Source organism: Haliaeetus leucocephalus, unplaced genomic scaffold, assembly GCF_000737465.1.
Source record: "Haliaeetus leucocephalus isolate CR32 unplaced genomic scaffold, Haliaeetus_leucocephalus-4.0 Scaffold140, whole genome shotgun sequence".
Lineage (NCBI taxonomy): Eukaryota > Metazoa > Chordata > Aves > Accipitriformes > Accipitridae > Haliaeetus > Haliaeetus leucocephalus.
In genome coordinates, this window is record NW_010972576.1 from 11,605,933 (window position 1) to 11,633,761 (window position 27,829).

The window sequence follows — 27,829 nt, forward strand, 5'->3', positions numbered from 1 at the left end:
TCACATAATTAAAAGAACATCTCTTTTTGCAATGTAGATTTGATAGCAGATTTACAGCCTTTCAGCTCTAAAAGTGATTTAGCAATATGAAAATTTTTAAATATTAATTAATTCTTTGAATAAGCAGTAAGTTGAACTAGAACTAAAAATACAGAGTGTACAAAAAAACTTTGTAGTAAAACTAGTAATCTACACACTTTGAAATTAGCATTTTTTGCCAACTATTCTGTTAGTAGGAGTCACACAATTAAATTCCAAGTACCTTTTGAGAAAAAAAAAATTAATACATCAGTATCCTGACCTACAATGATACTCTTTTAATTAAAGACAAAAATGTCAGAATGATTAGTTGGTTTTTTTCCCATTACTCCCTTCATAAGAATTCAAATATATCTGTGACTTTTTTTAATTTTTTTTTTAAATCACAGAAGAAACAACTGAATTGAAAGAATGTGATTCTAGTACAGTACATATCCTGAGTGCTACCTTAAAAATACATCTTTGTCACTGTTTTATTTTTATTTGCAAATATTCCAGATAAATTTCCCAGGTTTGGGCAAAATTTTTTCTTAACTGTAGGTCACAAAAAATTTCAAAGGAAGTAAAAAAAAAAATCACAGAAATACATGAATATTTTGAATCAATTTCCTCATAGCTTTTTTATTTTAGGAAAGTAATGCCTGTAAAAAAGCATAAGCAGGTTTCTTCGCAACCTCTACACACTAAGCCTCTCTACTATCGCTTGCAGAATTGTCATATGCTTTTACGTTACCTTTCTGTCCAAGCAGAAAAGACAGCAATAACTCTCTTCCAGAGGTACAAGTTTTTTTCCCCCTAGTCTTCTAACTAAAGTAGTGAAGCAGGTACTACATGAGACTTCATTAGATTTCTTTCCATATTGTCCAGTAACATCCTACTACAGAATCAGGAACCTGGTGGTACCAGTTCTATTTTTGTTCTTCTAGGAGAAAATAGAACAGGACAATCTTTTGTGGTTGTTGGGGAGCTGAGAAGGAGGTGGTGTTTGTTTGTTTTTATTTAAAAAAAAAAAAAACAAAAACACCACATTATTTTATTGTTTTACCTTCAGTGATGTGGGAGTCATTAAAAGTAACTTACAAATGGTATCTTAATGTAAGCCAGCGTTATGTCTCTGAGGTGGATACTGTTTTATAAGAGTGCCATCCTCACCTTCCTCATATTCAAAACCCTGACCAGGAGAAGGAATAGAGGGATCATCCTCCTTTCAGCAGATTTTTATGGAGTCTGCAGCTCTCGATAATAAAAAAAAATTATATATCTTTAAAATATATATACATTTTAAAATAGATTATTCACACATCTTTACTCACTGTAAATAAACAGAAAATGAGTATCCCTGAAGTAACCAAATACCCTATACTATAAAAACAAACAAACAAACACCACCACCAAAAAAAAACCCCACACTTTTACTTTACAGTTGGAGGTGCAAGATCTCAGAATACTACAGAACAAATAGGTAATCCCACAGCAGCAACAACTTTATAGTGTCACATGCACAGAAAAATTACATCAATTTTAGTTAGCTGTGTCACACTGTTGCACAAGCATAAACCAATAAAATTGCAGAGGTGTATGGCTAATAGGATTACTAATACTCCCTCTAAGCCAATTCAGAAATGGCAATGTTACCTTCTGGCTTCTCCATCATATTCAAGAATGCCTAACAACATTAGGGCATTTGTAACTACTAGATGGTATCAGTACCCCAGCCCTACCTGCCATTTAGTAATGTGAAAAATCTCAGCCACTTATTTAGCTTCCATACCTACTGCAAATTAAACTCCCCAAATCCATTTCTCTACAAAGTTCAAAAACTTCTTTATAAATTAGCATTAATGGCTAGATTTTTGTTTGGATCTGTTGGGTTACAGATGACATACAAAGCAAAGTATATTTCAGTAACTTTAAAAACTGTTAAAAAAAAGGTTACGCTTACTGTAGACACAACCTTGAATGTGTAAATATTCAATCATTTTTGCACTTGGCATGGCTTAGCTTAGCTTTTCAGAATATTAGCATAATAAAACATTATCACAAGTGTTCAGTAATATGCTTGATCATTTTTTTTTAAAGGGAATTAACATTACACAGACATTTAAAATTAGCATACCAGCTGACTATACTCTTTGGACTCTCTCTGGTTTTTGCTATTTCTAGCCAACTCCATTGCAGGAGCTTGGTTATAGCTGCCAGGTCCTGGAATAATTGCATTGATCTCTTCGAAGCGCTTCTCTTATTTGGCAGACTCTTGCCACCTTTTATGTTCTAAAATACATTTTAAAAAAACAACCAAAAAACCCACCAACCAAAAAAAAAAAAAAAACCAAAAAAAAAACAGAAAAACATTACCATAAATTAATGAACCTGATAAAAATTTTATCAAAATAATTCTGATGCCTAGATGCATCCATTAAAAAAAAAAATCTGCAACCAGTAAACATTAAAGTAATGTAGATAATGATTACTTTTTTCAAAGTTGTTTTACTTGATTTCAATTAGGAAAAGTCATCACATAAAAAGCTAAAAATCATTATTTCTCATCTTCATCCTGCAGTGAATTACTGTTTCTAAAATTTCTGACATATTCTAGTCTGTAAGCCAAAGAGTTTCAATAAAGTAAAATAATGACTAGAACTGTACAGTAAAAACCAAAAGCACATTTCATTATTATTTACTCTATAATAGTAAAGACCCTGCCATTGAAGACCTCAGCAAGCCAAGTTCTAAACAGTAATCTAATCAGTATCAGTTCCTTCAGTTTGAATATTTTAGTGTCCTAAACATTTTAGTTATAACTGAGCTTTATATACAGAAACCTCTATACTTAAGTACATCAAACTGAACTGATAGACTGTGGTCTTCTTAATTACTAAGAAGCTACAGCATTCTTTTTTTAAAAACATTCCAGAGGATTTAAATGGTTTTACAAGTGAACTCCATGGTAATTCTTCAAACAGTGGAGATAGCCTGTTGTAGATGTCAGGAAAAAATGTAATCACCTGCCCAAGAAAATTAATTAGAAAACAAGACTGAAGTACTTTACTTCCTACTACTCTAAATGGGACGTAAGACACGAACTGTAAGGAAATCCTTAGGAGATTTCCAAACAACTTCATCATTAGTGCTGCTGCTGTAACTGTCAACCACCGAAAATGCATTTTTTGCATACTTTAAAATAAGCATCTTTACTAAATGTAAATTTTCAGATACAGCTTGCTTTAGTTTTTTACCAACATCTCACATAGTAACACATTATTTATGCAGTATTATGGCAGGTGTGATGGAAAACAGTGTAGCACAAGAATAAATTAATAAATATACACAACATGATGTATCTCAGTTGAAACATGAAAAGATGCCCTTCTGCAAAGCCTGTCATGTGCCAATTTTTGTAGCATATTGTTCTTACCACTACGGTCCCATAAAACACAATGGTGATCCACAGCTTCCACAATGAACAATGAATAATCAGATAGAAGTGCCAAAGATAAGTGCCTTTCACATCACTAACTTCAAACTATTATGTCTAAAAACAGAGTAAAGGTTCTCATACGCAACGTCATTACTTAATGAGTTATTTGACCTTTTTTCATTATAATTTAAGCTGGGAAAAGAAGATAAATGAGGAAGAGCAGTGAAGACACTTTATGATACACTGTACTCTACGACTGATTTTATCATTCTAGTACAAAATTTAATGCAACAAACAGCTTTATCACCTTTTCCCACTTGGGAATGTATATAGCAGTCAGCCTGTCTTAAATGATTGTATAGTAAGAAAAAAAAAACCTAAAAATAAGTATACTACATGACATACCATTTAATATGGGTTTTTTCATTGTCAGTTAGCCCCATGCTCATCGTTTTATGTATTTTGTAGCTGTTGACACTGATACTACTTCAGAGACATGCTATGCTCTTGTTCTATAAAGTTTACCCCACACATTAAAGCTTAAAAAGATGAATTTACATTTTTCTTCTTAACATAAGGACTTAATTACATGCCTAAGGATGGGTTTCATTTCAAGTTATAAGCATCACTCTTCGAGAGTAGTAAGAAGTACTGCCTCAGGCAAACAGCATCCCTGCTCAGCTTCCAGTAGTGAGAGACACTGTTCCCACACATGTATCTTTGCTAGCAGATAGGGGAAAAGAGTCAAAAATTCACCCTACAATGCCTAGAAGTACTCAAGAAAGCATCAGGAAGATCAGACTTCTGCATTCCAAGAACAGGACTGCAACTGCAGCATTTTGTGGTGCAAGGATGAAGGAGGAGAACTTAAAAGCACGTCCTTCCACAGATTTCACAAGAGTCATGTCCAATTCTGATTTTTTCACCTGATCCCTGCTTCATGCCCCCTAGCTAAAATACCAGCAGCCTCTGTGGCACCAACTTAAAACCATAGCCTCTCTCCAGCTTTGAGGTCTCACGCGATGGCAACAGGCAGGTCAGGCTCCAGAGCAGGAGAGGGGGAAAACACCACACAGCAGCCATGGTGGCAGCCTCCCCTACTGCACAGCACAGCGGCTGTATGGGAAGGCATACAAACACCTGCTGCACTCTCTGCCACAGTTTGTTCCCATCACAGAAAAATTACAATATTGGATCAAACTAAAAGTCCACCTTGCCCTGTACTACAGTCTTCCTTGCTGATCTGCTGTAGTGGGGTAAGCGTGCAGCAGTATTTCTCCTAACACTCACTGCCAGATTCTAGCAATCTGCAGCTCAGTAACTTCCTACTGAAGTACATTTAACACATCTTCAGAATTTCTGCTTCCACATTTTTTGTAATCTTTGATCACATAACTATGTATCCTTTTGTCCTGAACATTTCACTGGATAATTTCACATGATATCCCTCGTTTTTTGCGTTAGGAAGAAAAAAAAAAAACAAAACACCAAAGCACAGTCACTTCTCATTCATCTGTTCTATGAAACTCAACACTACTCAGACTTCTACTACCTTGGTTGTAACTTTTCCAGGATGAAGAACCCTCGTCTGTCTAATGACTCCTTAAGAAAATGTCTTTTCATATCTATGATCATCCTTGTGTCTCCTTCTCTGTATGTATTTTAATTTTATAATACACTTTCAGAAGAGAGGTAACCAGAACTTCAGGTAACAATGAATCTTTCAGGCAAACTATGGCATCTATGCAAGGACATAAAAGGTTTTATGGTTTGTTTGCTATTCCTTTTCTAATAATTCCTAATAGTCTAGTTGCATTTTTTTTTTTTTTGATTGCTACTGTGCTTTGAGCTCTCATTTGCCTAGAATGAAGTGGTATAACTTTAAGATCTCTCTCATGCCATATGTAATTCAGTGTCCTTGGTTTTAATGTGGAAAATTAAGATTGGTTTTCCCAAGTGCATATATCTGCACTGAATCTCACATGCCATTTTATCACTCCATCGTGCAGTATCATGAAGTCTTTCTACAGCTCTTTGTTACAAGACTTAATTTTTACTACCTTGAATAAATCAGTGCAGTGAGCAAAGTTTACCACCTTGCTCATCCCTTTTTTCCAGATCACTTATGGGGATATTAGATGGCAGAGACCCTAGAACAAATTCCAGTGAGACTCCCTTACATAGGAAAGCCAGCAATTACTTCTCATCTTGTTTTCTATTTGTTGACAATTATTAAACCTTGATACATGGAAGTTCAATTTCTTTAAACTCATTTGGTGAGTGACACCATTCAAAGTGTTTCTGTAAACTCTTGTAGAATACATCAATTAAATCAAAATTACAGCTTGTTTACTGGCCCTTTCAAAGCCCTCTACTAGGTCTGTAAGGCACCTTTTACAAGTTGCACAGTCTTTCCCATTATATCAATCTTATCCACATGCCTACAGCTCTATCCTTTATCACATAAATTCCACCAAATGACTTCATACAGAATCCAAACTTACTAGCCCTACAGTTGCCAATTTTTATGTTAAAACTCTTCAAAAATGTGTCGTGTACACCACCACCTGTTCTCTCAGTACTAACAAGATTGTAAGTTTGTTAGTTAGTCAGTGGTTTCATACATGAGTTTCATTAAAACTCTTTGGTGAACACAGACTTGCTTAGGGATCATAACCTGGCAATTTCTTCTTCCAACAATCCAATTCTAAGAAAGCTCCTTCAAAACGCATACAAAGAGAGACCATACCATGGGAACATCCTTAAGCTCCTTTCTAGTCAACAAGGACAAGATTCAGCTTTCAGCTTTTTTTTTCTCCTGTCTTGGTTTTCTTTGGATAATCCTTTTATACCTGTAAAAGGATCAGCTGTTTGCCCTGTAAATTCTCCAGCAGGCTTCTTACCTGTGATGTATTTGTACAAGGATTCTTAGTAGTTTCTATTTCTTTGAAAACTCATTCCTCATAATCATTTTGACCTGCCCTGTCATGGTTTTATATTCAATTTGTGAGTGTAACAGTTTCATCTTACTCTCAATAAATCATTTTTCCCAGATTTTGTGTATGCTTGTTTTAATTACTCTAGAATCCAGCTGATAAGTGATAGGCATTTGCCCTACACTTCTAGTATAATTTTTGTTAAGAAAGTCCACTCCACTTGCAACCATTTCACCCATTTGACTGAGCATTTCCATTTCTTTGTGAAAAGCTTTATCATTCTATAGAATACCCCTTTTTGAAATTAAACATGCTTAGCATTTACTACTAGTTTTTTTCCTGTTCTTTCAAGAATGCTAAATTTAAGTACTTTATGGCCACTCTTAGACTAGCTAGTGAGTAGTAACATTCTGAAACATGCTGCTCAGAGGGTCAAAATTACCTCTCCTTCTCTGCAGTCCATTAATCAGTTCTCTATCATGTCTAAAGAGTGCTGCACCACTCTCAGCACACTGCCAAGCCTGATGAGATCTCCACTCAAAGTGTAGAGGGGTAACCAACCTCTTCCCCATAATTCTGTTTTTGTCACCACAGCCCTCCTGATCTTCCTTGCTCTGTCACCACTTCTACCAGTCTAGCATTGCATTTTGCTACCAGGAGATGGAATTTCAGTTCAGTGTAAAATAGTTGTTGACAAAAAGCAACTTACATGTATGATAGGACTTTAAGGGGACTCAGGTAGGGGTAGTTTGTTTGGGTTCAGGGATTTATTTCATTTTACAAACTGCAACTAAGAGAAAATACGCTGTTGCTCTTTAAGAATTTGTATACTGATGTGGTGGGTTAACCCTGGATGGACACCAGGTACCCACCAAAGCCATTCTATCACTCCCCCTCCTCAGCTGGACAGGGGAGAGAAAATATAACAACAAAAAGACTTGTGGGTCGAGATAAGGACAGGGATACATCACTCAGCCAATTACCATCATAGGCAAAAACAGACTCAACTTGGGGAAAATTAACTTAATTTATTGCCAATCAACCAGAGTAGGGTAACGAGAAATAAAACCAAATCTCAAAATACCTTCCCTCCACCCCTCTCTTCTTCCCAGGCACAACTTCACTCTCGGATTCTCTACCTACCCCCACCCCACCCCCAGTGGCACAGGGGGATGGGGAATGGGGGTTACGGTCAGTTCATCACACATTGTCTCTGCCACTTCCTCCTCTTCAGGAGCAGGACACATCACACTCTTCCCCTGCTCCAGTGTGGGGTCCCTCCCACAGGAGACAGTCCTCCATGAACTTCTCCAACGTGAGCCCTTCCCATGGGCTGCAGTTCTTCACGAACTGCTCCAGTGTGGGCCCCTTCCATGGGGTGCAGTCCTTCAGGAGCACACTGCTCCAGCGTGGGTCCCCCACGGGGTCACAAGTCCTGCCAGAAAACCTGCTCCATGGGGTCCTCTCTCCACAGATCCACAGGTCCTGCCAGATGCCTGCTCCAGCGTGGGCTTCCCATGGGGTCACAGCCTCCTTCAGGCACCCACCTTCTCCAGCATGGGGTCCTCCACAGGCTGCAGGTGGATATCTGCTCCACCATGGACCTCCATGGGCTGCAGGGGGACAGCCTGCCTCACCTTGGTCTTCCCCATGGGCTGCAGGGGAATCTCTGCTCCAGGGCCTGGAACACCTCTTTCCCCTCCTCATTCACTGACCTGGGGGTCTGCAGGGTTGTTGCTCTTGCGTGTTCTCGCTCATGTCTCCAGCTGCCATTTCTCTGCCCCCTGCAACTTTTTCCCCTTCTTAAATCTGTTCTCCCAGAGGCGATACCACTGTCGCTGATGGGCTCAGCCTTGGCCGGCGGCAGGTCCGTCTTAGAGCCAGCTGGCATTGGCTCTGTCAGACATAGAGGAAGCTTCCAGCAGCTTCTCACAGAAGCCACCCATGTAACACCACCCCCCCCCCCCCGCTACCAAAACCTTGCCACACAAACCCAATACAACTGACAAAGACCAGCTGATTGTTTTCTTTCCACCAATTTCTGGTATATTTTATGTCTTTTCAAAACCAAGCAGTCCAGTTCTCTTTTCCTATTTTTTTACATTTATAACACCTATAAAAAAGCATGAACACTTAGTTCAGCTGCCTATTTGCCTAATGAGTTTTATTAACACCTGCCCTACCTTTGAGGTTTTTACAACGTCACTAACAAGAGGATATACCACGCCAAATTCTGTAATCTTGCACACATGTCACTTTTGCCCCTAGTCCTAGTTTAAACAATAGGGTCCTTAATGCACAGTTGGGTTCTGTGTTCTGATGGGAGGCATGCACACCTCAGCCATAAGGCCTACCAATCTCCTGCATGAATTAAGAAGACATGATCCCAGATCTACAGAATCTTCAAACTGTTACATCTCTAGTTCAGTAAACACAACATTCATCAACAAAACCAACTACTAAACATACAGAAAGTAATGTAATTCAATTAAATTACAAGTTCTCTGTTTCGTTATTATTATTTAAAAATAAATGTATGTGTAAAATAAAGCAGTAAAAATCTGCCCACCTTGGGAAGGTCTCTACCTTTCCTCTCAACATCAGCTAGATTCACTTTCCTCTTTCAGAGACAAGCATTTAACAAAACTAATGCACAATTCTTATTTCTTTAAAAATTGTTCTCTTATTAGTTCATTAGGCTACAAAGACATTTTTAACTACAGCACAATCTGTAAATTTGAACAAGTAACAAAAAAAAGTTTAGGAAATATCTAAAAAGACTAAGGCAAAACTGAGATTTTTAAACATCAGACAGCACTCGTCTTCAGGGGCAACATTGTAAGAATCTTACTACAGAAAAAAAAAAAAGCAGCAGCTAGGGGAAACAGATAGGATACATGAGATTAAATAGTAATCATAACAAATGGTCTCTTCCTGTATTTTTTTCCATTGTTGGCCAACTCACTTGTAAGAAAAAGTTATTCTAATCAAATCTGTTATAAGACTACTGCTGATTGTTGCCATCCTAAGAACAAGGTTTCAAACTTTAGATGGTAAAAGATGCATGCAGTCAGCTAATCTCCAATTCCACCCTCCCCTATTGTTTACCTCTAAATTTGCTATAGAACTTAAGTATTTTAAGCTGAGATCATTATGATCATGTACCCTAATAAATATGGTAAGTAGAAAGTGTTGGATCAATAAAAGCACATTGAAAACAATTTTAAGATTGAATCTATTTCTCTGTGAATATAACAATGCCTAATTACAAATTTATTTTCAGCTGAGATTTTGTTGTGCTCAAACACGTTACTGTCTTCAGGGTCACTGGAATAGTTTTCAATCTACTTGTCACTATTTCTAAACTGCAGCAATGTTGAAGTAAAGGCAAACAAAACCAAGGAAAAGAATATATAATTATTTTATATACTTTTGACCCTTGTTGATATTTTCTTTCAGTAAGTCAAAGTAAAAAGCTTAAAACTTTCACAATTTATTTAAAGCAGAACATTTCTCACCTAACCCTACATATAAGTTTGATGGACTTCAGTGTTTTTATGCTTATAAACTGTATCTTTAATCCCACCATTACCAGAAAACAAAGAGTACTGTATTTTCAGAACAGCTTTCTAAGTAATCTGCTATAAAGGGGGTTAAAGAGCACATACAGTCACCACGTATCCTAGTAGCTGCAGATATGAGGATCGGGAAAGGACTAATATTTATATTGTTTGGTAATATTTTAGAAATACATAGAGCTCTGGTAAAAAAAAAAAAAAAAAAGCGATGCAGCCAAATAGAAAAGTGTATATGCTACAAATGGATATATCAAGTCATTGAAAAGTTCTCAAGTCATTTTAAGGCTTAGTGGAGATAGAAAAATTGAACTGGCTTCATACTATCATATTATTTATATGCTAAATTACATCATCTTTGTCTTTGTAACAACAAGTTAGAAAACCTTGTTACAAAGAAATATAAACACAGTAAGACATATTTACGCCTCACTGCACACTAACTGCTATTTGAAACTCACTTCTACTTTAGGCCGTGCTGCAACTTCTTAAATAATTTTTAACCTTAAAGATGCCATTACCTCACTACTCAAAAAAGGCACACCTACTTCACAGAAGCACAACTGGGGGTGGGGAGTGGAATACGCTTCCATCCTTTTTATGCAAAGCATGGTGATCTGAAATACCTGAGTGTGAGAAATGCACTCACGCTGAATTTCATGAATTTTACAAGTTTATTATAGAACAAAGGCAAACAGTGCTGGGTGCATGGTCAAAACCAGAGGCGTACTGGTTATACCAGAAGTCGCCTTTTTATACACTGTGTTCGTGGTGTTTCCAAAGGGTTATTTTAATATTTCAGGTATCTATTAACATAACTCCACTCCAGACCACCCCCACTTGCATGTGTCTCTTGTGGTTCGGAGGGGCCTTCGGGGATCTGCAAGGGATGAAGTCAGTAGTCTTCCTCTGGCTGCACTTTTCACCCTGACATTTTCCTCCAGTCGCACTTTTCAATATTTTCACATTAAACTTCTGTTTTGCCTTCGTTCTTCCCATATCTTTCACGTCAAATAATCTTTGACCCCCAAAATGCTGTTCTCATGCTAACAAATCACTCCTTATCTTCTTACTTGTGTTCTCAGTTTCACTCGTCCTTGAGTCCATATGTCTGTTTTTGTGTTTTCACAAATCTATCTACACATCCTTTAATTACTTGAGTTACAGGATGTCTTATCTCATCAGAAGAAACTATATATTCTGCTTGTGCCCATTTATTGCCTACAAACTATAAAATACAATTGATGTCTGGAACATACCAACTACATAATTCCGGCATTAAGGCCTAATTTAGCGGCAGTGAGGCAAACAGTCTTTCGGGACCTAGCTTACGCAGTAGTTAGGCAAATTTCAGTGTCCTCGTTTTGCGAAAGCCAATATACATTTCACACCGAGGCAATCTCGCTGCAGAACGGCGCACAGGTAAATCGACACTGCCAAGAAACTGCCCAGCGTCAAGCTACACGTTGCAAACCCAAGGGCTGCGACACAGGCACGGCTCACCTCACAGCCCCGCGACGCCTTGACGCCTCTCCCGCCCACGCCCCACCTGGTGGCAGCTACCGAAACGCGCTGCTGCCACCAGACGTACAGTGTTGTTACGTCCAGCCCTCCATTCCCCTCACAGACCTGAGGAGCCAGACGCTTCGAGCCGACCGGCCGCTGCCTGCGGGACCAGCAGCTGCAGCGTCCAGCCGCGGGCACTACAGAGAGGGCCGAGCCGGAGGGCCTTGGCCCCCGGCGGCGAGGGGGCGCGATTGCCTCCCACCCCCCAGCCCGCCCTTGCGCAGCCTGCAGCCGCCGCACGTGGCCCCGGCCATCGCCATCATAGCGACGGCGAGTGGCGGGTGCTGGCGCCGCTTTTCTCTCTCGCCCCCTCAGCCTCCCCACACCGCTTCCCGCAGCCAGGCCTTACGGTTTTGCACCGAAGATCTTGACAGCTTGGGGGCCGTGGCATGGGAGGTGGCCCCCACCGCCTGCCCCGACCCGGGTCGTAGCGACTTCTCCCCAGGCACCGGCTCAGGCTTGGCGGTGCCCGCTGCAGCCCCGGGCAGGCTCTGAGGAGGCCTGGTCCAAAAGGAGTTCATCCCTCCCATTTCTTTTCTTTGTCCTTTAAAGTGGTACTTGGCCTGCAGCAGAGCTTCATTTCGCGTTTGTCCCGCAGCAGCGGCTGCCACTATTCAGCCTCCTCGGGGAAATCACAGTAAACCGGAGACAAGTATGGTGATGGTGCTTTTGAACAGCCTCATTCTGTTTGTTTTAATAGGTCTTACCCGGTTCCATGTCCTCATTAATGACTAGAGCACGAACGGTAGTGGGAATCCCTCAGCTGAAATACCAACGTCCTACAGAAGCTGTAGGAGAGGTGAGGAGACAGCAAACTCTTCTGGGAGATAAGCAGCGCGTCTCAAACAGGCAGCAAAGCTTTCCTCCAGCAAGCCTTCAAAGAGGCTAAACAAGCCCCTGGAATGATTATTGCTAATAATTATAACAAATAGTATTACATGTTGTGCTGTTTCCATCTTTGTTTCCTAAAAAACTCTCAAGTGACAAATGCTGATCACGTAACTTTTTTTCTCCCACACCACAGTGACTGAGCTACATAGATAGTTTCTAGCCTCACGTCCATATGTAGCACTGCCTTTCCAGGCTGCTGACAACTGGCCTCAATGTTTGCTCTCAAAATGCAGTGCTCTGCAAACATGCCCTCTTTCTGCTTGGACCCCAGGAGCAGCTCAGTGACTTGTTTCTTTGCACCAGGCTTACCACTGAAGAGTACAGGTGATTTCCTGAAAATGCCTCATACCACAACTTGGTATATCCACTCAAACTATGAAGAAATGTGGGAAGACAAATGAAGCAGCACATTTTCTCCCTTGACACATGCATTTAGATGGGAGATGAAACATCAAGTATTTCCCACTGCTGAAAAATGGAAAGCATTGGTAAAGCAGTTGCCTCCAAGCAGGCAATCATTCACACCCTATTGTTCCCATCAACCTACATCTTTTAGTAGAATTGTATTTACTGAGGGCATGTTAAGGTTCAGAGTCCCCTATTTAAACATACCTCAGCATTTCTGGGAACATCTTTCTTACATTCACACAGAGCATTTGTATAAAACTGGTGCAGATTCCTTGTGACCACAGCTGGCTGTGCAGGCAGTGAATTTAGCCCCCAAACTGAGAAACTAAAAATACAGTAATAAAATTTAAACTCAGATGGATTTAATTCTCAATAGAATTATTTTTTTCTTAACGTTAGGCCTGCATGTGTGGAAAGAAATGGCAATATACACGACATTAAAAATATTTACTCACCTTCATTAGTACTAACAGACAGAATTTCCTGGTGTGGTTTTCAACAATAGCTTTGTAGAACAGAGTTTAAAAAAAGACACACAACCACAAGAAAAGAAATACTACAGAGGTAGCTGTAGATGGCGTATTTTCCCAATTTTCCTCAGGTTGTATGCGGTATAGCTGAACTCTGCCCATTTCACCATTGCAAACATGATGCAGCAGAAAGCTTTCTCATTTTCAGTGTTTTCACCAAAGAAGTATTTATAAATAATATCTTCAGGCTACTACAGCTCTGAGATTAAACATATCCATACAGTACTATCTACTCACATGAAGCAATCATGCTTCATCAACATCCACTCCAGAATTACGTGCAGTAAGGATCATTTTAAAAAGCTGCAACAAGTGGAAATCAATAATGTAACTCTTCTATCATAAGTGATATTCTTCCTGTTTAGGTAAAGTATTCGTGACTTTTATTCAGGTTATGCATGTGAAATGCTAATAGAGCTCTCACTTAAGCAAACTCTTAAATATGCATGACAAGGATCTGAGTTCAGCTGAGTATGGGTCCCTGATCCAGGACCAACAGTGACCCCTGTGCCAGTAACTGCATTCAGTATACAAAGTCTCTGCTTCTATAATCATTTCTGGAGCAGGCTTCATGCAGCAGAAACTGCAAGCTTCTGCTCCTCTCTTTTTCTGGTATCATCCTTATTTGAATTGGATGTAGTCATATATTCCTATCTGAGGCTGGAAAGAAATTGCTGTAGTATAAAATCTTGTAAGGAGAGGAAGCCAATAAAAATAGATGTGTTTTACATCTCCAAAGAAAATTTAGAAGACTCACACAGGCATCCTCATAAAAAACAATTTCACAACATGCAACTAGCAGTTTGCTAAAATACCAGAAAAAATAATAATTAAAAAAAAAAAAATTTAAAAGAGAGATGTATTTTGGGGTGGTTCACATGAGAAGTCCCAAGCTTAAAATGCAGCATGAGACGTGGAGCCATTAGACATGAAGGAAAGCTTCCTAGTGAAGAGCGTTTTATGGAAACTGTAGAAATTAAATAATGTAAACAGATATTTCTAAAATAAAAATGTACATATTCAAAATACAAAGCATTAAATATATTTAAAAGAAGAGGTGCCCAAGCAGTGTGAAAAGGTTCTTTAATAATGCTGTGCTCCTACTTCTGATGCACCTACAATCATTTAGACTCTGAAATTCATCTGCTCTAAATTACACTATACAAAGATGCTGCTTAAAGACAATGTAGCAATGAGAAAGGACTACATTTTAGTAGCAGATAAAGAGAGAGGGGAAGACACCAAAAATGGGCTTATTACAAAAGAAACAGTGAACAAGGAGACTGAAGATCACCAAGAGGATAAATTATAAATGTTTTAAGATAATTCGGATGAAACAGTCCAGATTTCTAATCTTAGGCCAGATGTCTTTCTGTTGGGAATATTCCCAAGAGATGATTCTCCTTACGCTAGCATTTCTTGCTACATCCTGCTGCAAATTTTGCATCTGTTTCATTTTTCAAGCCTGTCATGTGAAAATATCTAACCATAGTTTTTCACCAGGGTTCTTTCTACAGCTCAGACCACACTCTGCCCACATTATTGTCTTCCAGTCTGCTGTGAGATTTGTTGATTCATTTCCTTTTCCTATTTCCAAATAGCTATACAGGCAGCAAGTTGCAGTTGTAACTACTGCTACCAGTTGGGTTACTGCATGGACAAATTGTACATACATGTTTGTCTAGAGAAAAGGAGACACTGGTCTGGCTGAGGACAGCTCTGACACAAAAACATACTTGTTCCAATTGTTTTCCCTAGTTCCAATACTGTCTTCTAATTCTTCATGCATGTTTTCTATTTATCATTATTTTTGTATATTTCTGTTGCATCCAAAACACCAAATCCAGGATCAAATTCTCAATGCAGTAAATACAGTTCATATACATGAAAAAAGACTTCTGCAGATAGAGGCACACCAATGCCATCAGCAGAATAATTTTAAAAATAAGCAAGTTGCATTGATAAATATGGTCCCAGATTTGCACTTCAAACCTGCCACAATATATTAGAAACAATTGCACAAGATCCAAAACATGGCATAGGTTGAGAAAAGTAGCATGTTGCATTACTTACTGAATCTGAATATTGGATTTCTAAACAGTGGGAAAAAGCTAAAGAAGTGGGTTTGGGGTTTTCTTTGTTTGCTTGTTTTAAACAAGAAGATTTTATAAATAAAAGCTGCGATTCAGAAGTTCTGAGCTTTCACACCATGTAATATAAACACATTACACATGTTAATTCTCCTCTCCAAAGGGGTGATTAGTACTGATAAAATGCTTCAGAATGCATAAAGTTGTCTTTAACCACTTAGTATTTTCCATTAACATGCATAGCGCACGCATCTATCTACGTTTACTATCAATCAATATGTCTTTTGACAGGAGCTGGTTAAAAGCTGTCTTCATGAAGAGTAACCATCTTCTGCTACAGAAGATCATTATAGCAGGCTTGGTCCTTTGGAAACAAATTCCATCAGCTATCTCAAGAAACAGAACAGTGAACACTATCAGCCATGGATATATTTTTAATAGTTCAGAGTTTCTAGTTATACCCTTTGTATCCAACCATGCATATGAAAAAAGAATTGCAGGGCTTTTTTCTATTTTCTTGTCACATGAGCATTATTAGAAAATAACAATCTGCAACTACGAACAATGGAGTCTCTGATAAAAAGTACTGGACCTGGAGTTGTATTTAGTAGAAGAAAAAAAAAAAAATTATGCTTAGTGGTGTCCAAGACTGTGGCAAGCAGACACTTCTCAAATAAAACTACTTAAACAACATAATCTACACAGCTAGCTGAATTTAGTATGTTCTATCTGTTGTTTTCATTAGGAACTGGATAAGTGAACACATACTGCCAATATAAATATGGCACCAGAATAATCTCATCTGTAACATATTTTCCTTTGTTCACAAGCTGAGAAACTTCTTTTTCAAGTTAAGTTCCATAGTCTTACAAATCAAATAAAATATAGCTAAGGTGGTTTTTAAATATCACTGTATTTAGTATGTTAGAATTTATTAAAAAAATTTTTCTTTATTACACTAAAAACATAGTAATTCCAAAAGAAAAATAAATCTATTCTGGAAAATACAACTATTACTGAGTTTTATTAGGCACAAAGAGATTGAATAGAGCCACTGAAGTGCACCATGGAGGCCATACAAATATATTTAAGACTTTAGTAAGGTTGAATAGTACTGAGGGGGAGTTAGTCTTGTCTCATTTATAATGCAATTAAGTGAAAAGCAAGTGTGATTAAATCAATGCATCATTCCAAAGTATTTGCTATAAATGAGACCAGGTCCTATCATCAGCAGTTGCAAAGGACTGGTAACTGGATACAATTTTGTTCCCGATTCAAATGCAGTCAGGAAAAGTAGTTAATAGAAGTTAGCTTCCCTTTGACAACTGTTCAGCAGCTTGTGGGAACTGAGAGCGCAGTGTTCTTATTCCAGTTGCCAGTGAACAGCTGCCTGGCTCGGAAAAAAGCAGCATCACAAACTGACAGTGAGACAAATCAGCAGATTCAGCAGTTTTGTCCATATTGTGCACTGGCCAAAGCCATGTGGTTGCAGTCAGCATCACGCCAGCCCTGAACTAACAAGCCCTCCTGAAATTTCAGTGTTAGCCTCAGCTCGGGGCCATAGTGGTACACTCACATAACTTCTGGGTGGCTTTCAGAAAAAGTTGTGCTTGCCCATGTCTGCCTGCAACATACATTGTGAGTATATATGGTGCATGGGCCATTCTTGCCCTTCATCAAAGCCCTTCATCACCTTCCATCAAGAAATCAGCGAAGTATAGAGCATTTTGTTCATTAACCCTTCTGCTAAATGGGCATCCACAAAGTCCTGGATAACTAAATCTGTCTCCTGTTAAATCTTGAAGTTAACAAACTGAGGCTTTAGTAAATCCAGCAAAATTGGCTTTTTCCTAGTAAGTTCTTACTGCTGCAGAAACTTAAACCTGAGAGCAAGACAGGAGACGGAAGGGAAAAGACTCAAGTTTCCAGCTCCTCAGTGTTCTGGGCATGCAGTGGTATCGCTTCAATGCCACCCAAAATCCCACCCACATTCAGAAGCAAAACCGGTTGCTGAGGCTGAGCTTGGATATCAGATGAGTTTCTGCTACATTCACCAGCTGCAGGTTTGCCAGGCTGCAGCTTTCATCAGCCTACGTCTTTGACTTGCACATTATGTGATGGTTTACACCATCTCTATAGATTGCTATCAGAGCAGAATATCTGTGCTCAACATTCGTGTTGCCCAGCTGAAAACAATAACCCAGACTCTAAAGTTGCAGAAAAATTAGTATCATCTCTTTCAAAGGAAATATGGATTTTGTCTCAAAACTGAAGCTAGCCAAATTCAGTTTTGTTCACCAACAAAAATTCTCTCACACAAGAGGAGCAAGAGGTTCCTCTATTAAAGTAAGATCAAAGCATCCTACAACCTTTCTGTTTCAACTGTTGTGACTCTGAGGTATCTTCTGGCACAAGAGCTTTATCAGCTTCCACAACAGCTTGCCCAGTCACAAGTCAGTTGAGGAACGTGATGACCCCCCCATGGCAATGTGAGAAGAACAGCTGGGCTGGAGCAATGCGTACATTTCCTTGAATAATATATATTATTTGAATGCTACTCTACAGTGCTGCCAGAATTTATACTTTGCTGGGTGTGCATCCTGGACAATTAGAGTGAGACTTGTTCTCAGCCCTACATTTATTATTCTATTTTAGGAATTAAAAGGCTTATTCCTTCCTCCTTGCCTCATCAGTGGCTTTACGCAGCCTGTGGCCAGTTTCTATGGTAACTATAAGGACAGGTGGAAATGTACAGATGCCACATAGAACTGCACTTCCAGCAGCAGTCAGGAAGGGGTCAAGGCAAAAGGGCTTCACGGATATATATTTCTCTAAGCTTTTAGAAGTTAGATCAGCACTTCAGGGGTGAAGGGAAAAGGGAGGGTCAGAAGCTAAACACAAAGTGATTACGAGAAGAAAAAGGAGACAAAAAAATTGAAAACTCAGGCCACAAAACTGAAAAACTAATTGGCTTAGTAAGGCAGAAAGTTGTGTACTATATCTAGGAACGATATTTGCATCAGTGAAGCCTACTATTTGTTCTTTGCCTTACAAAGACACATACATACTGAAATAAGAGAAAGGCTTGCACAACCGGGTTTTTGTTAAGTTCTTCCCCTCTACTTAGTGCTGGATAAATTTTTATTTTTAAAAAAGGACTGGTTATTAAACACAGAGGCTTTTACTAAAATCCCACTGCTAATACTCTTTGGGATACTTGATAGCATGCCAGCTGTGTTGTGAGCTCAGAGGCAAGCAACGTAGGCATTTTAAACAGCAGGTGCTATAAGCTCCAGAGCAGCATTCCCTAACTTCCCCCCACGGTCCCCCCGGTATGCAAACAGCACTTGTTGGAGACTCTTTTTCCTGTGGATGGGCTCCCTCCACCTCATTTGTAAATGCTGGGCTTCTCATTCCCATTTGTGAATGTATAACACCATTTGGTAATTCAGCCCTTCAGTAAAGGCAAAAGTTACATTAGAAATTATTTTTCAGGAAAAGTAACAAGAAAGAAACAGCAAGCCAGCACAACTTGCCGGTTCACTGTGGACGAGGACTTGTGAGACTCTAAAAGCTTTCGGCATGTTCCAGCTAACAGCCACATGCACGCCTAATGGCAAAAAAAGTCTCTATTAGAGATGGCAGAAAAAGTGGAAATAGCGTTGGGGTGAATCCAGTAGAATAGCAAAAGGCTGACATTGTTCCTCTGAGCTCCTAGGTGTTGCCCTGCCCACACTTACTTCCATCCCTCCCCTTCCCCTGGAAAATAAGGTATAAATTCTCCTTCCATCTTTCAGTTTATCTCATCTGTCTCCCAGCCAAGGCATACTTAATATTAACAAATACAGAAATAAAACTGTAATACACTGTGGCTCTAACAGAACACTTGCCAAATAATATGCTTTGCCATTCCGCTAATATATATACATAAAATACATATAAATGTGTTACATACTCCTTTCCGCCTCTAGAAATGTAAATTCTTCAGGGAATAGGTTATTATGATACATTTGTACAGTATCTAGCACCTTGATCTTAGCTAGACTCTATATATGTTGCTAAAATACCTGCTTTGTAAACAAGGATAAAGACACAGCAGTGACACAGAGTTTAAGATCTCTAACCTACATGCCTGAAGGTTGCTGATGAAAAGGGAAAGGAGTTTTTCTCACTTTAAAACACACTGTTATACAGACAGTTTAAATGTAAAGTCTGAGGAATGACTGATTACTCCTATCAGCACTTTCCAGAAGTAAAGATTGTTCCCAAAATGCTAAGCAACATTGCAGACTTCTATTGTTATGCTTGGAAAATTATATTATGTAAATATTTCCTCTGACATGAGAACAAACATATACAAATATTTTCTGGTTTTGGAGGGGGGGGTTGTTTGTTTGGTTTTTTTATAAGATATGTATTTTTTTCAGGGTGCCTGACTTCATATGATAAAAGTTTTTCTGGATTCTTGTGATTTTTTTATTTCAATCTTAAATTGTACCTACAGATATTGGATTTGTTTCACTTATTTAGTTTTCAGTAAAATGTATGGATTTCTACAGACAACTTTGCAAGTATATCCAAATTGGTTCTGCTTCATTATATGGACACTCCCCCCCTCCCCCCCCCAAAAAAACAAACCCACCACACACACACAACCACCACCAAGACAATATAAAGTCTTTTGAAATTCAAGCATAAAAAGAGAGTAATTTTAAACATTGGGTAAAAAGGAAGGGATTCATTGCTCAGACATTCCAGGATTAATGTTATATGCATTCAAGCTCATGACTTCTTCTCTTTTTCTCTATTTCTTGTTTACTTTTTCTGATTTCTGGTTACCTTCTGTGTCTAACTTACCAGGGACAACCACAGCTGCAACTAGCCTGTACCCAAGTCTATTTTTTTCTTCTTCTTGCATCAAGTTTCACTTCCTCCCACACATGCATTCATGGCACAGGATCCCAGGCAAAGACTTTTGAGTTTTTAGCTATCTTATTCAATAAGGTAATTTGATTGTTTCTTCCATTTAGCTTTTAGGAAGGATGAGAGTCTATGCATTATCTTGAATGAAGTCCACAACTGCTTCCTAGTGCCTGCTCCCACATAACGTGGTGTCCTCTCCTGCCTTGCAATTCTAGCCCTTAACTACTAAATCAGTTAGCGAAGTATGTACTACACTGACTGATTTGGCCTTTTGCAAAACCTCTGGAAACCAAAAGGCTAGTGTAAAAACCATGCATATTGTATCACAATTAATTAAATGTTACTGCTTGCCTTAAAACCGTAAAAGCCACCTGACCGGCATCCTATCAACTGCATCCAATTATTGTGTTAATGATCTCATACAGAACTTGCATGGGCAGTTTTACCTGCTGCATGATCTCAAGTGCCCAAAGGCTATTTCAACTTTGATCTTATACACAGTGAAGCAGGGGGCCCTCTGTCCCTACAACACCATCCATCTTCCTACCCCATATGGCTCCTTCCTTCTCCAAATCATGAGACTAGACCCAGGCTTCCAGCACCTCCTTATGCAACCTAACATTATCATCTCACCAGAGAATTGAAAGCAGCCTTTAGCCTGCTCCCAAATAGAAACTGAATTCTAGACTAGGTCGTTTTCTAGGTTGGCATGCATTCAGCAGAGCAATCATGGAACAAGAGCTCGGAAGTCTGGCTTTGCCCAAGCTAATTTCTTGTCGTGTGCCTAAGCGGCATGCTCCTCAGGGCTCTAAGCTGTATAAAAGGCTTTGCACATCAAGTGCAGTGCAGTACAAACATATGCAGTCACCTTAGACTCAGCACTGCAACCAGGCTAATAAGCTCTTTTTAAAAACCTGATTAATAGGGAAGTCAGATATTCATGCACCTGAGTTGCCTGGTAAGAGACAAGAGGAGACCTAGGCAAGGCTTCAAGCTTTTGACTCTGCCAACTCTGCAACATTCTTAGGTCTCTATGTTGCAACCCTCAATACTTGAATTAGCCAAGTGTTTTCATTCACAAGGTTATACTAGTTCTTTACTTCTCTCAGAAGTTGAGAGCAGACTGTGTAAGAGATTATATTCTGGCATGCTGTTGACCGACAAGTATGCCATCAAAAGAAGCAGTAGTTAACAGATTCACATCCTTTCAATTCTCTGTTGACTTGAGGAAAGTGCTAGAATGGCTGATATTTTTTTTTTTTAAACCTACTTAGAAGTAATTATTTGTAATTCAGAACCCCAAGTGCAATGAAGAGTTTAGTCAACAGAACAATTTAGCTACTGTTATAACATTTTGGATTCCTTCCGGCTAGATTTCCAACTCTTTTATAAATTACTCTACTAGCCCAGGTATTAAAGAACACTGCCAGACTCTCTCAAGCAAGGCCACATCACATCAGTATTCATACAGACTAAGCACTCTCCTTTAGTATTCTTACTAGCAGTTGTTTTGTCTTCTGCTGGGGCTTTTCATCTTTAGCCTTAAATTCCAATGAACAAGAAACTGGCACACTACCAATCTACTCTAGAATGCCTCAAGGGCTTTTGGCTATGTAAGGAACAAATATCAGCTCATACCTTTAGCAGTTCAGATGAAATTTCTTTTTTCTTTCTTTCTAGTGCTCACGTGTCTCTTGGCCAACTGAGATGGATGGGTATTTCTAAGGTGCACATTACAGATTCGTTTAAGCTTTGGATGATGAGATTTCTTTTCCCGCAGGTAAATTCTGCAGCACCCTCAGAGGTGGGTCACTTAAGTTGTCTACTGAAATCCCTCTTTTTGTCCATTATAGTCAAATAATCATCACAAGGAGTTTTCTCTTCAAAGATAACATCATTTAAACTGAGGCAATCCAATTTCTTGCCTCTACCTTCTGCAGATTATGAATAGAGTGTAAAATAGGAGCAGGATGAAAAACATCCTTTCTTACCTAAGCCCTTTGGATGTTCGAAACATCTTACCCAGAAAGCTAGCTCCTACTGTGGCCTGAAATCTTTTCCTTTCTTTGTAAGCTAGTTATTTAGTTCCTTCACTACTTACAGCATCTTATCTCAGCATTTTCCAAATTGGCCAGTAGTTTCCATGTCTCCTCTATTTCCTGGAAAACTTTCTGGGTCATGACAGCCAGGTCACTGAGCACCTCATCAATCTGTCTTGCTCTTACAGACAGAGCTCTGTGATTTGGCTTCTACATTCACGGAGACACTTTTAACTGTATGGCTAACAGAGGTTTTTATCTCCTCTGACAAAGCGTTGGAGGTCTCCCAGAAGGGACTGGGAGATGATATCTTAATTCATTTTGCAAAATCTCTAGTTCTTATGTCTCATTTCCTGGACTTTTTAACGTTTTTTGGTTGCGTTTCAGTGCTCCCAGCATCTCTGTAACAGTTTGTTTGGGCTTACTGGGAATATCACCTTACAAATTTCCTTCCTGGAAACTCTCTCACTTTGACACCAGCACATCAAAATTTAGCCTACATCTAATAGAGAAAAATGTAAGGTCTCTATGTAGGTTGAATGCCTTGGATATCACTTTTAATTGTTTCACATATTATAGCCCCTAAAGCTTAATGAAGAACAGGGAGAGGGTTAACAAGGTCCACTGTTGTCCAAGTGCTAAATGCCCGTCTTCTGTCTGTCATTAACATAGCACCCAAGCAGCCAGCTAGCTGTGGAGGGCGTCAGCAGGCCAAGTTAAGAGCCCAAAGTTACCATGATACATCCACACCTTCTTTACCTGCCAATGCCCTCTTTTCTGGTAGCTGAGGAGTGTAGGAGTCATTACATGAGCTCTGCCTCATGCCCATGCTGTGATGCTACTGTTAAGGCACATGTAGGGCTGCTTTGTGCTTCTTGTCTGGCACAAAGCAGTGGCTGCTCATCTGCAGAGCAGCATTTCTTGTTTGTGTCGGATAAATCTTAAAAACAAAAACAAAAAAACCCCAAACAACAACAACAAAAACAAAAAAAACACCACCAAACAACAACAAAAAAACCACACACACACACACACCACAATCACACCACACTGAACTGACAGCATGCCCAGATGGGAATGAAAATTGCACCAGTCACAAAGACTAGCTCTTGTCCAGATGAGTCTGGATCAGTGCCACAAAACGTTATTAAATGTTGGAAGAGACTAATTAAATTCCAGTTGCTCATTAGTCCTATAATACTACAAACTCCAAACCACTCAAAAACCGAGGATCTTGCCTTTCTGATGTTGATAAATAGTTGCTTCTAGAAGTAGCATGGATTGAATGACCATGGTTTCAAATAAACTGGTGTGTTTGCTAATTGGCATCTATATCCAACAGTGGAGATAGACACAATTTAGATATTACCAAATGGGCAAATGAAGCTTTAAACTGGCTTAAAGTTTAGGGACTGATTGAAAATTGAAGAAAGCAATAAACTTCCACCTTTTGTAATGCAGTTCGTCATGCTCAGAAGCACATCCGTCTCCATCTTAAAACTAGTCAGGTACTTCAGCTGTTCAGAAGGCTGTCCCAGAATCTTATTTTTCTTTTAATTAAATAGCTTCTTCTGTCCTACCTAAATTAAATAATGAACAGACTATGCTCCTATGTCCATATGCCATCCCTGGTTTAACTCTATTTTTCTTCCTCTCTGATTTTTATCTCACCTCAGTATACTCACAGAGAACAAACATGGTCTTTCAGCCTGCGTTTTCAGGCTACACAGCCGCTCATGCTCCACTTTTAAGATATGTACTCCATTTTCCTGTAAGGCAAATTTGAATGTGCCCTTCCTGAACATGGGTAATCATAACTATATAGAGATCCCAGGTAAGATCTAACCCATAAGAGACAACTTGCAGCTTGAAATTTCACGTTGGAAACAGATCAAGAGACCTATGAGATGCTAAAGAGGAGGCATTATTAAGGGTGTGTATATTTGACAATCTAACAGGAGGTGAAGATGTGGATTAACACACATGTCCCTCGTACTTGAAGTCTTCTAAACCCCATGCTATGTATTGCAAAAGAAAAAAGCAGATCTTTGATTACAGGCTAGATTGAAAGAAGTGCAAAACCAAGCCCATATTTATTCCCTTGTTTCACTAAAACAGCAATACTGAAAAGACTAAAGTAGTTGTTCTTGCCGCTTTCTATTCATTTAGCCCTTTGTTGCTAATGGATCAGGTTAATGCAAGTAGGCTCAGGAAGAATTTCATGCTGCATTTTGAAATAATTTTTTCCCCCTTTTTTTTTTTGTGTGATGTTTATTTACACTTGGTTTTCATTTCTGGCTCACCCACACAGATTTTGTGCTGCTTTAAGTAAGGACCAACTGCAGCTAAAGAGATAGAATCCTCCTGTGTATGTAGTTTTGTACTTATGCCAGGGCAACATCCAGTTCTAATGCCCTTAATCAAAATTAATATTGGCAGAAAACTTACACTGAACTAGTAAATAATAAACTGTACTTAGTACTGACAACTGAACTGTTACACAATTCTTTAACTTGCAACCATTGTTCATACCAAGACAAATACTCAGTCTCAGCAATTACCTTCCAAGTATTCTGAAAATTACCTTCGTTATCACTAGTACCAGAGTGCTTGGTATCTTTTAGATCATTTTCCTTCTCAGTCCTAGCTGTAGTATTCAAAGCATTTCCTCAGTGCTGTCTGAGGGCTGCAATTACACCCTGCCTGTGCCTAAAACCTCATGCCCAGTCCATTTAATTTCTCTGACAATCTCCCATGAGGCTTAAGTCTATTTCCCTCACTGAGCTCATTAGTATCTATTCCTGCTCCAGCAGGTAGATCTCAGACTTCCAGGGTCTTTTACTTGAAAGACTATTTTATTGGCAACTGTATACAAAGAAAAGGATTATTATGAATAAAAGATTAAAGCAGATCAGTGGCTATCGACTATTAAATAAAAGTAGCAACAACTATGCCAGCAAAATTTTGTAGTGCAGATCTGACCTAAATGACTACTTGGACCAAATTCCAGAAAGAAAAGTGGGTTTACATACTAAGATGCAGTTGATATAGTTAAACAATACTAATTTTACCAACACACTCATGTCTGCATGAAGGCGATTTCTACTTATAGCTATACATGTTTAAAGCATATCTTCCCCATAAAATTTCTTCCATGCTAGGGATTTTATCAGTATACCATTTTTATATTTAAAAAAAAAAAAAAAAACACCAACAAAATAATATCTTTATTTACTAGACCAGAGTAACTACTCATAGCACCACACAATGTTAAGATCTGCTCTTTAAACGTTTGGGTAAGATATAATTTAAATGAAGCACCTAGAAGGACCAGGACAAACCCCCTTTCCCTCAGCTACAGAACACTTTATATTTTCCAAGATTTAATCATGCTTTGATAGTTACTGTGTCTCTGCCCAGAAAAATAACAAAATTTCTTCTAAGAGATACATTTGCATCTCAATATATGTCCTTGATAATACTTAAGCCTCTACTGAATTTTCATAAATGAGATAAAATTCTGGCTATGTCTGAAAAGCATGGCATACTCTTGCATTTAAGAGTTTATTAGGGAGTATAATATATACAGTTCTGTCTCTGAATTGTAAAGCATTACAGAAAAATCTCAGAGGAAGGGAAATTTAGATGCTGATTATGGGAATGGTACTAATTTGTATAGGAAGAGGAATGACTCGTCTTTTGTGAAAAATTATCTGAATGCACTCAGCCAATACCAGCTTCATATCTGTCAGGCTTAGAGTATTTCTGGGAACCTAAAGAGCCTGACATTCCTGTCAGCTCCAACAATGTGTACCCTTAATTAAGATATGCATACATACATTGATGAAACATTATTCCTGTCAACTCATCTGAGGGCTCGTCTACAGAGGGAAGCTATTCTGGAACACGCAAGGGTGTGAATGTAACCTGTCCACACCAGGAGTTTGCATTGAACTGGTATCCTGTGGTAGCTGTTTTATGCTATTTCCCCTTTAGCCAAGGACAAATATGAAAACAAGTGGTATTTTGCTGTTTTTTGTGAACTTGTAGTCATATTTCATGTCTCGTTTATATTCAACTCTCAATTTTAATAAGATACTTTATGTGGTACATTGGGAAAGAAAATTGAACTTATATAAAAAGCAAAGACAAAATTATATGTTCCAGTTAATAAAAAGACTCAATAGATTTAGAACACTAATAGAAGTGAGAACACAGACACATTTAATTGCAAACACATATTACCTGTGGTATTAACTTAAAAAGAAGCTTGCAGAAGTACATAAATAGGTAAATCAGTTGTTGAAATCAAAGATTGGGAAGTTTTACTAAGGTTTACATACAAAAAGTTTGATGACTACGTAGGAGTGCTCACAAGCTGTGAATACTTGAAAGGAGGTCATCCTTGAGACAGCTTGCAGACTAGCCTCCTATACATCTACAACCGTTTACTTTAGATAGTTTCAAAAATACATAATTTGCAGAAGAAAAGTCTTGTGTTTGTTTCCTGGAATATTTCTTACTCGTTAAATGAAGAAATGGAACATGAAAGATAATAATTTGATAACCTGAACCTATAGGTCTGGATTTTTCTTCTCCAAAGAGAATTAAATGGAAATAGTGTATTGTGTACATCCCTTCCAGTCTGGATACTTCTACCTATGGTGCACGTTCACTCTAAAATAGAAGCAGACAGCATAAAATGCCTGGAACGCAGTCTGTCTGTTCTTTTTTCTTTGTGATTATTTTCTTGCACTGTGATGTGATGCAAATGACAGTCTCAGTTTCAATCTGGAATTTCACTTTGGAAAGCCCAAGCATGTCAAGTTAATTCTATTATACAGAACGTCTGCTGAACAGTTTGCAGAACTATGCTAACCGCTCAAAAATAACATCTTTGATGTGTTCCTTAGCAGTAGCCAGGCAGTAGCCACCCCTTGCAAGGTTATTATGTTTGAGACCATCAAGAGCACTAGAACTGACTACATATATAAAATAGATATTACTTTGATGAGTTATAGAAGGTAAAATTTAGAATGATAAACTCTGGCCATTCCTGTCATCTTAATACTTTAGCTCTACACTATGTAGTAAAATAGCACAAGTTCCCTACACTTTTCAGGGGTTAAGAATCATTTCTTTTCCTCAGGCTTGTTCATCACTGTTTTGTTCATTACATTTTTTCTGGTAGCTAACATGCCTTACAGAAATTTAAAACTCCATGATGAAAAATGGTCACGTTTCTTACTAAACAGTTTATACAGATGAAACTACCATAATTCAACATCTGCACTGAAGAATAGGAAGTAAGATTAATTATGATTTTTCAATAAAAAACTTACAAGTTCAAAGGCATAGTAATCACAAATAACAAGACAGAAATTGTACCATAATGCATGTACCCCAATACACCA

The 27,829-nt window shown here is 38.6% G+C and overlaps 1 protein-coding gene across 1 annotated transcript in view; it reads left to right on the forward strand.

Annotated features, from left to right (window-relative positions):
- The first annotated feature begins 12,249 nt into the window (after positions 1-12,249).
- The window catches only part of RAP1GDS1 (RAP1, GTP-GDP dissociation stimulator 1), a 133,969-nt gene continuing 118,389 nt past the window's right edge, over positions 12,250-27,829 (forward strand). Inside the window, exon 1 of the mRNA XM_010561037.1 lies at positions 12,250-12,333. Coding sequence (XP_010559339.1) covers positions 12,250-12,333 — 84 coding nt within the window. The remainder of the gene's footprint in view (positions 12,334-27,829) is intronic.